The 13,418-nt window shown below is 34.6% G+C and overlaps 1 protein-coding gene across 1 annotated transcript; it reads left to right on the top strand.

Moving 5' to 3' along the window:
- The first annotated feature begins 2,604 nt into the window (after window positions 1–2,604).
- On the top strand, window positions 2,605–7,011 carry LOC105437514. Its single transcript, XM_011664183.2, has 3 exons — window positions 2,605–2,832; window positions 3,690–3,773; window positions 5,204–7,011. Exons 1-3 carry the CDS (start codon window positions 2,649–2,651, stop codon window positions 5,251–5,253), a joined length of 318 nt encoding a protein of 105 aa, XP_011662485.1. The 5' UTR covers window positions 2,605–2,648; the 3' UTR covers window positions 5,254–7,011.
- The last annotated feature ends 6,407 nt before the right edge of the window (window positions 7,012–13,418 follow it).

The following is a 13,418-nucleotide window of genomic DNA, read 5'->3' as shown; positions in this document are numbered from 1 at the left end:
TGGCTTTTTTGTTGGCATTTTCGTGTTGCTTATTATTACCCACTATTACCCGGCTCATGTATTGTTATTTTAAATTAAATATTTAATTAACGGTCACCGTGTGTTTTTTTTGAAAATGCATGGACCTGAATTGGAATGATCGTATTGGCTAAATTTCACACATCTTGGGGTCTAAAATTACCTCCATAGCAATTTTAGGTTCTAAAAGGGCACTATAAATGCCATAGATAAGAATAAGAGCAATAACCAGCACTTTAAAGGCATTTGCGGTCTGAAAACATAACTCAACTATCCCTTCAACTTTTGAAAATCTCATTTGCTGATTAATGAACAGTATGGATGCACGTCAGCTTCATGTTATATTCATTTACGTCTTAAAACATTACTCTCTGTATATACTGAAACATGTATATAGAATCTTTCCCGATTAGGTATCTAATTATAATATTTATGTTTTTCTCCATGCCTCTTTTATCCTTCTTCCTTTTTCCCTGTTCCTGTATTTCTGTCTTTCTGCTTTCATGTCTCTCTTTCTCTCTGTGTCCCTATCTATATGTCTGTCTCTCTCCCACCTTCCACTCCTTGTGTCTCTCCCTGTGTCTCTGTTTTTCTCTCTATTCCTCTCTCACAAATTCCCCTACATGTTCTCTATTTCTCTGCCTGGATAGCTCTCTCAGTCTCCCCTCCTTTTTGTGTTCACTCTCCCTCTCTTTAGTATGCTTGTCTGTTTATCTCCCTACAGTATGTACAGTTTTTGTCTTTTTTTGTCCCCGTCCCCCGCTTCCCACCTAAATTTCAGGCTTAAGATTGTATGCGGGATTGATTAAAATTCAAGAGTCCTGAGATAAACGAAAATAGAGGCAGTTTATTTCTATGGAGTATGCTTCACTTACTTTTATTCATTCCTTTCCTTCGTTTCCTTGAGTATTTTTGGTTTGTACAATAAGGGACACGTCGTGTCAAGTGCTGTGTCGCATCGATTCTAAGTAAAACTTCTTAAAACCCGAACTGATTTCAAAATATGTCTACATCTCAACATTTTATATTGACGCACATTCCAAAAGTACTTTGACGCTTCCGCGTTTAACTGTAACCAATATTATGATAATAATGATTATAACAATAGCAACAACAATTGTAATCATATTAATGATAACGCTTATAATAATGATAATGCTTATAATAATAATAATAATAATAAGGGTAATTATATAATTATAATTATATAATAATCACCACAATTGTGATAATAATAACAATGATAATGATTTGACTGATTATTCATGAAAAATATTAAAGAAAATTAAGAAATTCCTTAAATCGCTAGTCTATGATGGGATTCTAAATCTTCCTCCTGCTTGTGTTTGAAAATGAACGATTTGTATTTTTAAACAGAATCATAGCTTTCATATTACTAGATGATCAGCAATTGATAAACGAAATGAAACCATTGCCGTGGAGGTGAGGAGTTATTAATCTGTGATTGACAAACTATATATATATATGTTTTTTTAAATAAACATGACTTAAGCGCTCTTTAACTCACCAGGATGCTAGCACTAGTACGAATGAAACATTACTCAATGCATAACGATACTAATATGAATGGTGATGATAGTAACGTTTATAATAATATTAACAATTACAATAGTAAAAATTGTAGTAATGATAACAATTTTAATATTAAAAACTAAAACAAAATTGATTATAATGATGATGATGATGGATAACAACATGTGGAAAGTAATACATAACAACGCAGTTTGAAGTATTTTCAGTGGCATACGAATAAAAAAAATTCTCTTAAAAAGAAAAAATTGCAAATAAGCGATTTAAAGTGATTTATTTTTCTAGACGCATTAGGCTTAAGGACTCATTTTCCATAAAATATATGAATAAGTGCTTGTTGGGGAGAGCCTTTTCAAGGTAAAATATATATTTCTTAAGCCCTGCATATTACTCTGGTTTTGATTTATTCATTGCCGTATATTTCTCAAGAAGGAAGATGATGGCAAACCCCTGGATTGTAATAGATGTTTTTGCGTATGGTATCGAGCAATTTTTGAAATACAACAAAAACATCCCAGGTTACCAGGTAGAAATCGCAATATTTCCGCTGTGAATGTAAGTTATGTACATATTAAATTACGAATGCTAAAAACAGAAAGTGCGTCTAAACATGAAAGTAGTTAGGCAGCCTCCAACTTGATTTTCAAAGCGGGTTTCTCTCCTCCTACTAATTGTTTTATTTTTGTTTCGTTAATAGGATAACACTCATCAAGCATGTTAATACAAATCCGGATGAAAGTTGAAATGGACTAAGAAACCGAAACACGTATGGACTATAAAACAATAGAATCATTGATGCATGCAACAGGCTCTCAACAATAAAATAAACAAATTTAACAGATTGAAATTAAAATTTTCTTCCTTTCAACATAACATATTGATTCATTTTTACAAAGAAAACATATGGCAAGCCGGAATGCATAGTTATATCATTTAATCAATAGTTACATCTTATATATAATAGATGTATAACATATCTTATTCATTGTCAAAACATTGCAAATATTGCATATCCCATTAAGGGTATATATTATATCCAATTTCTATTTCAGATTAAACAATAGAAACTTTCAACTAAGATGGATTATAAACAGATGGCATTATGCGGCGTGTTGGCCGTTGCATTGATGACGGCGGTTACCATGGCAGCCCCTCTGGAACTGTGGGAGATCGCTGCCCTGGATGAGCTCCTGGACGATGCCTATGCGGAGGCCATGACTGAAAAGGACAGTGGGAACATCAACAAAAGATCATCATGGAACTGTAAGCACAAGTGTGGGGTAAACGTAAAATGGTGTGATAACAGAACCATTACTTTTAAGAAGGTCAACAGAAACACATATGTGACATAGCATAAATATCAACTTTTGAAAATGTTATATTAATTTGTTAGCCGAAATGAGAATGCGAAAATCGCCAGAAGATTGTTATAGGACTGTAAGGACTGTGGCGTAGAAGATTGTTTTGTTATTTTCTTCTTTAATTTAATTGAATTATTAATATATTTATTGTTATTATAATTGTTGTGATGTTTTATTTATGTTTAGTGGTAGTAAGGGAGGGGGAAAGGAAGAACCTCGGAATTGAATAGGAATTAAACCTTCGGAATTTATTGGGCAAATTTTACCCAAAATCATAGAGGAGAAACCTCGCCAGATAATCACCCAGGAGCTTTAGGCAAAAGGGCGTAAGCCCTCAACACACTTGTAACATTTTGATTTGTTTCCATAGTAAGTTAGCCCTTTGTTACATTAATACATTAGCTTAATTAGACCATGACTACTTTTGAGTATTTTCCATTACATAAGTTGATTTGAAAAAGTACCTCTACTCGGCCTTTAACAAAAAAATAAACGCTCTATTTCAATAACCATTTATATATCTTTCACTCTTTTTATTTCCCCACTCTATATTTCTTCAAATCGAAAATCCATCTCATTGTATCTCTTTTGCTATGTCACACACACGTACTCACTCTCTCCCTTTCTCCTTCTCCCTCTCTACATTTCATTCTTTCTTTCGTTTTCTCCCTCTTAATATCTCTCTCTCTCTCTCTTTCGCTGTCTCTGCCCCTCTCTCTCTCTCTCTCTCTCTATCTTGCTCCCTCTCCCCCTCTCCAGATTGCCGGCATCACGTTACTGGAAAAATGTGTAAATGTTCTTCAATTTACGGCCTCTCATCACGAAAATACTTCGAATGTGAAGGTAAGAAGGTCACAACGTAGTGTGGGGCTGGGAAGGGGCGGAGGAGGATCTTTAAAAAGAGGCATTTTCTTCTGACATGTTAACTTAATAAAGGGCGAATAACACAATGGATTTCTGATTAGCAATGATTCTAGTATAAAAGGTAACATTGCAATAGTAACACCAATAAAAACAACCAAAATAAAAGTACTATTAATGACAATAACGATAATATCAATTCACTAATAATAAGAGTAACAAATAAATTAAAAAATTACAACGAAGAAGAGAATTTTGCTATAAATAAAAACAACCAATATAAACGTAACATTAATGACAATAACGATAATAACAATTCACTAGTAATAACAGTAACAAATAAATTAAAAATTTACAACGAAGAAGAGAATTTTGTTTAAAAAAATCACTTTATTTGCAATGAAGAAAGAACGATGAAAATATGATGTATTTACCACTACTTTAGAATAATATGCAAAATGATTTCTACCCAAGCGAATTTTCTTTTATATATTGCATCGGATATGATTTAATAGGCCCCAAACTTCAAGGCTTATCAGTCAATTATTGTACTTCTACACATCCTATTTAAGTTCATTCCACTTACTCCTAGAAGCGTAAAAAAGAGGGAAATGTTATGAAATAAATCTGAAATGCTTTCGTCCCCGTGTTTTACGGCAGACTCAGAAAAGACTCATTATTCAAAAATCCATGCACTGTTCTATATACCCATTAGCTAATCACTTATAGATAGGGCCCCTATCTATTCCTGGTTACGTGACAGGCTTTTTTCTTGATAGTGAATATGTTTTCCTTCCTAAGAGGGTGAGTTTTCGTTAGTAACACCGGGTGATGTGGTTCGATAAATTTGAAGGGCTATTCTATGTTCACTTAGGGAGACAGCACGTATAAATTTCCTTGACCTTTGTGACGCAGACACATGCCCACACGCACACGGCATTTTTATATTTATGTGCGTGTGTGGTGGTGTGCGTTTGTGTGTGAAGTGTGTGTTGACACTGTGCATCTGCGTCACCCCACGATGTTACACGAGAACTGAAAGAAAAGCAGAATCAAGGATACTAGGTATTTGTGTGCTTAGAAACACCTGTATCAAGCGCCTAATAAATGTTATGTATTATTAGTATTATTATTAGAAATCTGTGTATCCATCCAATAGGTGTACCCAATTATATCTACCATTCGAAAATGTCAATGAATAGGGACTTTTAGATTTGCGTCGACTGATACGTGTAACGTCCTTTCCATGCAGTGCATTAAAAGGAAGTCGATCGTAGCAATCCACGTTGTCGTTGTGCAAATCTAAAAGTCCCTAATGTTGACCTGAGGACTGCAGACACTGAAGCTGCCGAACATGAAGTCACCAAACCTGATTCGTTAATCGATTTTTACCAATACTATTGTTTTTTCAGCTCCACCGTACCTGAACAACCCGTGGAACAGGATAACACGCAACTGGTGATCATCATTACGTCAATTGAGCCGGTGTATTATATCCCAGTTATATTTATAAACTTGTTATCAGTTACCCCCTTCGCCTTCTTTCTCTATTCTTATCCTATGTTACACTCTTTCATTCGATCTGTACTCTCTCTCTCTCTCTCTCTCTCTCTCTCATGTGATTTCTTTGTGTTTCTCCCTTCTTACGCTTTCGACACTCCTGTTTTTTCGTGTGTTGCATTCATTAAAGAATTTATCTACATTAATTTATCCCATTATTATTACATCCGAACCACCCTACCCCTCCCCTGCCCCCTACCTGACATCTCACTAGCATGGTGTTCCTGGTAGTCCAATATCTCGGAACCATTTTCAGCAAATGTGTTCAATGGGAAACGAACTGCAGTCGAATAGCCCTACAGCCAGAATAGCCGCTTCGCTATTCGTCCTTATTTTTCTGTACATCGAAATAAACAATATTGCATTTAATGTATTGTGTATGTATATTTGCCGCTTACAGTTTCATATTGTCATAATGTTACGAGTTTAGGTGTAGCATTTAGCCTTGGTAGCAATCAGTTGCATTCATGTAAGTATGCATTTCATACGCCATTCTAAATATTTGTAATCGTGGTTACCTACATAACTAACATGTGTGTATAATCAGTGTTTAAAGCTGAATAATTTAACCAGCATGTTTTGTATAATTGGAAAAGAATTCTATGACACGTCCAGATTTATTTACCTTTGTGACAGTCTCAGTCCAGACACCTTAGCCCGAATTCACAAAGGAGCTTTGTCGACAAACCTAGGCTTAGGTGCGTCATATGACGCGATTCGATGCGATTCAGACCAAGCTTCAGAAAAACCTTGGTCTGAAACGCGTCAAAACGCGTCGCACATTAACCTATAGATTTGTCTACAAACCTCCTTTGCGAATTTGGGCCCCAGATTCCTTAAACATGTGAACTGGTAGACTAAAGCTAGCTGCCAGTTTTCCAAATAATGCCGTTTTGGCAATCTCCGCTTTGAAGTTGTCAGGCAGATGCCTATACAAGTCTGGAGAAGGTGTATAGAATTAGACACAACAAGTGTACAATAGGTAATTCAATTTGTACCTGAATTATGATTTATTGAGAGAGGTGTGATAAATAGATTAAATGAATGGCAGTCATGAGTTAATGTCCCACCACCAGCTTGTGAGGAGAATACGTCTCATAAAACATATTCATTTATTCTTGTAAAGATAATATTTATAACCTTATTTAAATGTAATCATCATGAATATTTGCATAACATTCCACAAATCATTGATATTTTAGAATATTACATAAGAATTCCGGATTGAAATATCGAGAAAAAAACAAAGAAATTGAAGAATAAATTTGGAAAAACCTAAACAATACTGAGCACGGATCATGCCTTTTCGCTGAGGTTTCAATGATTATTTGTTGTATATTTAAATTAATTTCTTTGATTTAAGATTGGTTGTAATTATCGATTGATTTTCAATAGGATTACCGAGAAAAAAAAAAGTGTTAGGGTTTTTCGGACGCCTCTGGAAATCTGTAAAAGATTGATTATAATGTTTTTTGTTATTGGATTCATTGTGAACCAGTATGATGGTATACTTGTGTTTTCTCGTCGTACATGGGTTAGGTGTACATATGTGTTGTTATTATTATCAATATTGTTCCTGTAAAATTATGAAAAGACTGTAACGTGTTTTTGCATTCGATGTTTGGTGTTGAAATAATAAATAATCATCAGTTGAATTGAATGCTTATTCATTTTTTTGGTTATTGTTGTGTTTGATTCAGCAATTAGGGTAAAAGTCGAGGAGAAGGGACAATGGGCAGATGTAAGGAGATGGAGAGGGAAAATAAAAAAAAACGAAAGGAGGAAAGGAGGCAAAAGGGAGATTGTGAGAGAAAGAAAGTAACTTAATTGAATTACGAGGGATTGAGAGAGAGAGAGAGAGAGAGAGAGAGAGAGAGAGTGAAGGTAGAGGGAGAGGAAGAGAGAGGCAGAGAGAGAGAGAGAGGGGCAGAGAGAGAGAGAGAGGCAGAGAGAGATGCAGAGATAGAGGCAGAGAGACAGACACGGATAGAGACAAGGTGAGAGCATGAAAGGGTACGTAACAAATATGGGTGGATGGAGAGAGAAAGAGAGACAGAGAGAGACAGAGAGGCACAAATAGATAAAGGCAGACAGTGGCAGACAGAGACAGACAGAGACAGAGACATGGTGAGCGAAGGAAAGGGTACATAACAAACATGGGGGTGGAGAGAGAGAGATGAAAACAAACTGTGAGGCTTAACAGAGGTGTAAATATTATGGCCCGAATTCACAAAGGAGGTTTGTCGACAAACTTTGGTTTTCGTACGCCATATGATGCTTTTTAAGCGTTTTTTTTTTCTACAAACCTGGCTTGTAAAAACGCGTCTAAACGCGTCATATGACGCAGGAAAACCAAGGTTTGTCGACAAACCTCCTTTGTGAATTCGGGCCTATTTGATTGATGTTCATTTATTGATGTTAATTTATTTTACATACACATCATGACACATATATTAATCTATAACTAAGCCACATGTAATCATATATAGACAAAGGGGTCGTCATAACCAATGCTTGAACTGACGTCCTCTAATCATTTGTTTTATTACATTTTGACCCATTCCTACTTCTGATTATTATCTGGGACCACATGGCTCTTTCATTTTTACCAATAATCCCTCGTAAGATAATACTCAGCTTTGTTTTTTAATATTTTGTTTTAATGAATATTGAAACGTTTTTTTTATATTTTTTAAACATATTTCTTCTACAGTGTTATGTTTGGTGTTACATTATCACTAATAATGATATTTACCCCTCTACATATAAAACAACTAATATAACCTTAGAGAGTTATGTGGATTTCAAAGGAGGCTATGATTCTAAAAAAAAAAAGGTAGAACAAATCGTAAGAATGCTAATTAACACATTTTGACAGTTCTCAATTTTTCTTTTTTACATTGGAAATGTGATGGGTATGGTAATAAAATCTGCAACTGTTGTTACATTGCCATTATAATTCATTGTTGTTTTTACAGCCCTAGCTTAAGATCTATTCATTTATTTTAAAATAATATAAAATGGATACTAACTTCTTATAAAACTTCTGAGCATAATTTTAATTTGAAAAAAAAAAACTCTTTAGATCATTTTAAAATGCCATAAATATAATGTGCGATTCCCCTCTTACATAGTGTACACTTATTCATTAGTTATCTTTTCATTTCCAAACCAGGGCACTTAGGCAGTCTCTACTTGTGTCTCAAATAACTATAATTTTCCATATTCGCAACAAATTCAGCTTTCAAAGCAAAAACAAGCTAACAATTTGTTTTTAATGACTCCTTTGTCGCATTGTTGAAAGGATTTGGCTGAGTGACCGACCTTGCCCAATCGTGGGCCATGGATAGACAAATGAGATGAAACTAAAGACAGAATGAAGAAAAAGAAGAATTAGGCATTGTCGTCTAGTAGATAAGACTCTGGGTTGTAAACTACAAAGTACGGGCTTTGAATCCCTGTTCCAGCTAGACATAAATTTACAATTGCCACACTCGACCCAGGTGAGGTCATGTTTTACGTGGTAGGATTGAATTCCTTTAAATGTTATAAAAACGTGCTAAAGTCAGGGTAATAACAATTGAACACAGGGTGTGGCAATATGCTAGAAACTAAAGCTACACAAGAACCCACAGTTATTGTTATTTATTACTGAAAATAAAATATCGTTTAGTCTTCAGAGGGCGCACGACGATGAATTTTATATTCCAACATTGAGGGCTGAATAGCTCGCTTTTTTTTCTTCAAATACATTTTCTGTATGGTCGTGCATTATTTGTTCAGTCCATTTGTTGTGCATAACTGAAATTAAGTGACCTTAATAAAGACAAAGATATAAAAAAAAAAAAAAAAAGCCTACGTTAAGAATGAATGAATGAATCACTAATGGCAATAATACAAGAACGTTTGAGAGTATTGTAGAAAAACCCAGCATAAGAATAAGAATTACATAATAGTTTAAGTGTTGCTATCTTTATCAAGGAATGTTGAATGTTCTTTAGCGATGCATACTAAACAAACATCAATAACAGCAACGACAATTCATACAAATACATCAATATCAACGACAAACAATTACAACAAGCGAATAACTTTTAATAGGAACTATATTAAAATTGGCTCAAAAATGAACAAATCCTTTCCTCAGTCTTTCCTCGGATTTCCCTACTTGTCAGCAGTGTGGCTGTAACATTTTCTTCATGATCGGATGGGCGCCATCTCCGGTGGTTATGGTCGAGGTAGTTGGATAATCATATCCATAAGAACACACACGAGCGCGCCCATAAAGATAGAGAGAGAGAGAGAGAGAGAGAGGAAGAGAAAGAGGAAGAGAGGGAGAGAGAGAAAAGATAATGGAGTGGGAAGTGAGTGGAGTGACAGAGAGACGGAGAGAAAGAGAGAGAGAGAGAGAGATGAGTGATGGGTACAATAAACGCTCGAGAAGTCATCATATTAACCCGTCGGTTGCTTTCTTCGTCTCTATGAACGGTGCTCGTCTGTCACACGTACATTTTCGCACAAAACATTGCGCACCGACTAACAGAAGGATTTCTTTATGTAACACAGTGACTTTACACAATTACCCATTTCCAGTCTTGATTAGCTCCATGGCAACCCTTTTACACGGAATACATTAATGTTCCACTAGAAAAAGTAAGATAATCTTGAAGCCTTTGGTATATCTATCAAATGATAAATATGTTGTGACACATGAAGATTATTTTGTGCGCCATATCATGAACATATTGATGGTAGGGTTTGTAATATGACAATGTTTGGACAGCCGGAGGGAGATATATCTTCCCAAGGGATTAAATGATCACCAAAACATATTTTCTCCCCGCTATTGCCATTTTATTAGCGTTCAACTTCCATCTATCTTACTTAAGTAATCTGTCAAACCAAGATTCCCTAGGTGATGTTACCGTTACTATAAATTACTTATGTTGTTAATGTCATGTTGACAAAAATTCAGTGATGCAATTTTTAGTGCTGTATATTTCTGTAATGTCATTAATCCATTGTAATATTTTGTCATTGGCTTTGCAATTTGTATATATATATATAATAATAATTACAGTGCTTATATAGCGCCTAACACTTACTTTGTCAGAAGTCTCTAAGCGCTCTACGCTAATGCAGCATAATTACCCTGGCTTTAGCAGTGCAGCTGTAAAGCGCGCTGCGTTTCAAGGAATAAATTCCAACCAGGTACCCATTTACTTCACCTGGGTGGAGTGTGGCAAATGTAGATCAATGTCTTGCCAAAGGACATTAGTGCAGCGGCGGGACTCGAACCGCGGACCTTGTGATCGACATATATATATTTATGTAGAGCACGTTGTTTCTATAAGAAGACACGCTATAGGCATAAGTATATGTTTATAATTTATTATAATAGTCTAGAAATGACAATGGTAAATTACTGAATATTCAAATTCAAATGAACATTTATTTTCTTCCAAATTATGATGGACTAGTATGTATTCATTAATTAATTGCAAGTGCAACAATTATTTCCATTTGTATAAATGTCAGTTATTCATGACATGATTTTATTCCGAAAATTCATGATTATTATTTGAGAGATCAGCATTCTACAAGCTTTGCTCTTCAGTGGATCCTCCATTCCCACACATTTAACTCACAAAGAGAGCATACATATTTTACTGTAAATGTGTACATTTTCATTTGTAATTTGATTCATGATTTGCAAAATGAAATATATTGATATGCATTGACTTCTTTGAAAGAACTTTTGTCATATTTGTCATTATGATTGTTCTGTTGCAAATGGAAATTAATACTAAAACTAAAACTGAAACCCTTCTGATAATATATTACCTGATTGGAAAGACTTCACATTAATCAATGATAATAAAAGCCAAAAACCGGATGTACCCATGGTAACAAATGTGTCCATGTATTTTTTACAACTTGATCATTCTCAATCTAGGAAAATGAATCACATGGAAATGTAAGATATTGTCACTAAATGAAATGACGATAGGTTTGAAAGGAAATTCGCGTATAAAGCATGTGGTATCAACTATTCTGTTGCTTTCGTCGCCTCTCTCTATCGCCGCTTGGTTGCCACACGTGTAATTTTTTTTCGCAAAACACGGAATGACTGCTTCGTGCAACACAATTGCTTAAAGCAAAATGTACTAGTTTCGATCTTGTTTAGTTCCAGTCCAACCAGTTTAACATAAGTAAGTGAGATTTTAATAATTTCTTTGAAAAGGGAATCAAGATATTATGAAAATTGAAAAATAAAAGAAGAAAAGGGTTCAATCACTTTTCAATCTCGTAGCTATTCGTTTTGCTATAACACATGCCAAGATATGTCATGGCAATTAAAAATGCCTGTCGAAAGGGCGTCTTTTAGAACTATATTCGACAATAAAGAAATTGGTTTAAAACTCACTTGGAATGATAATGGTTTAAGGGAAATAATTCATGAAAAATGTACTTACCCCAATACCAAGTGCAGTAACAATGTAAAAAAAACACACCTTTACTTACGCACCACAATAATACCATAGGCCGAGCATACCTTCCGCTTTCCCGTTACTTTCTTAAATTAATATATATACATGATTATACAAGGACCTTTATTGTCTTATTTATTAACAATGCGACCTTAATTATGAGAACCGAAATATCAAGAAAAAACAAATTCTAGTTTAGATCTGCTTCACTTTAAAAGAGTAAAATTAATCAGCCTCTTAACTGATTGAAGGTTTTCCATTTTGATAATGCTGATTAGCTTACCACCAGACGCTCGATCAGAAGACATTGGATGAACAAAATAAGGTGATAACGTTTGTACAAACGAATGCATATTAACAAGATCGGAACATATTTTATTTTTTTATATCCGCTTTTGCGTCACATCCTGAAAGTTTCGACCATTTCAATAGGCAATGCAACGTCATATTAAAATTGGCCCCTAATGTGTTTTTAAGAGTCTTTGCGATTAGGTTGCAAACATCACAAGAGTAGGGGGGGGGGGGATTCAACCTGTGAAGTGAAAAATATTGAATTGACGCGAACAAAAGAGAAGGTTATACAAATGACATGTTCTTCTGCATGCATTTTGATAATGAATGATTTGCAGTATAAAGTAAAGAAAGGAGTTATGATTCAGGGATGACGATAGATTAGTACTAGACTTTTAACTTATCCTCAATACTAAGATGATGCACCCGATTTTATACCGGAAATACAACAAATTCTAGCGTTTTAATGTATCTTGTTATTTTCATGTGTATACAATTCGGTTATTGTTTATCTTTTATTTGATGGCAAAATTCATGAAATAGATTAGACAAAATCATAATCTTATTCATTGCTTATCCCACCCCCTTTCCTCTTGTACTTATTTTTACTATTATTTTTTCCCTTCCCCCATTTGTATCCACTGGATAAGGGGAGGTGGATACGTAACCCCTCCCCCTCCTCAAGTTTCGTCACTGCAGGGTTCTGAGTATTATAAGGAAGTTGTACATAAAAGTAAGAAAAAGAATGAAGAAAAATATAGAATAAAAAAAGAGAGAACAAAAAAGAAGAAGAAGATTTAAAGGTGATGACTTCATCGATGCATGGCTAGTAGTGGTCTTGACGAAAATTTGCCCTCTCTCAAAACCACAAATCTAATTCTCATCTAATGAATAAACAAGATATCATTTGTTATGTCTAGCGCAATAACACAGACCCATCCAAAACGGAAGCAAAACGATGTATTGATCAGGAATTCGTGGATTTGTTTTATACAATTACATGCATGGCGATGTTGTTATGGAAAGCTTGAATATAGAAAAGAAAATGCGACGATGCACATATTATAACATTCTGTATTAATTTTAATAACACAAATTCAGCCCATATGTATTGTGATTCATCCTCCACTTGTACTTCACATGTAACTAGTGCTCAAATGGAATTTTGAGAAAGCGGATATTAGTGAATCTTATTTAGACAGATTAGGTTCGTGGGTGAACTAATAAGAAAAATATTTTATTTTGAACTTCTAAATTGAAATTTGTCCAGTACCTTTTTTATATA

This window comes from Strongylocentrotus purpuratus, unplaced genomic scaffold (genome assembly GCF_000002235.5).
Source record: "Strongylocentrotus purpuratus isolate Spur 01 unplaced genomic scaffold, Spur_5.0 spur5_scaffold_1, whole genome shotgun sequence".
Taxonomy (NCBI): domain Eukaryota; kingdom Metazoa; phylum Echinodermata; class Echinoidea; order Camarodonta; family Strongylocentrotidae; genus Strongylocentrotus; species Strongylocentrotus purpuratus.
Note: the sequence above shows the minus strand (reverse complement) of the source record. Positions and strands in the feature narration are given on the sequence as shown.

Coding starts and splice junctions, on each gene's coding strand:
- LOC105437514 (XM_011664183.2), top strand. CDS start 2,649: ATGGATTATAAACAGATGGCATTATGCGGCGTGTTGGCCGTTGCATTG. Junction 2,833..3,689: donor CAAAAGATCATCATGGAACT/GTAAGCACAAGT, acceptor CCCCCTCTCCAG/ATTGCCGGCATCACGTTACT. Junction 3,774..5,203: donor AAAATACTTCGAATGTGAAG/GTAAGAAGGTCA, acceptor TTGTTTTTTCAG/CTCCACCGTACCTGAACAAC.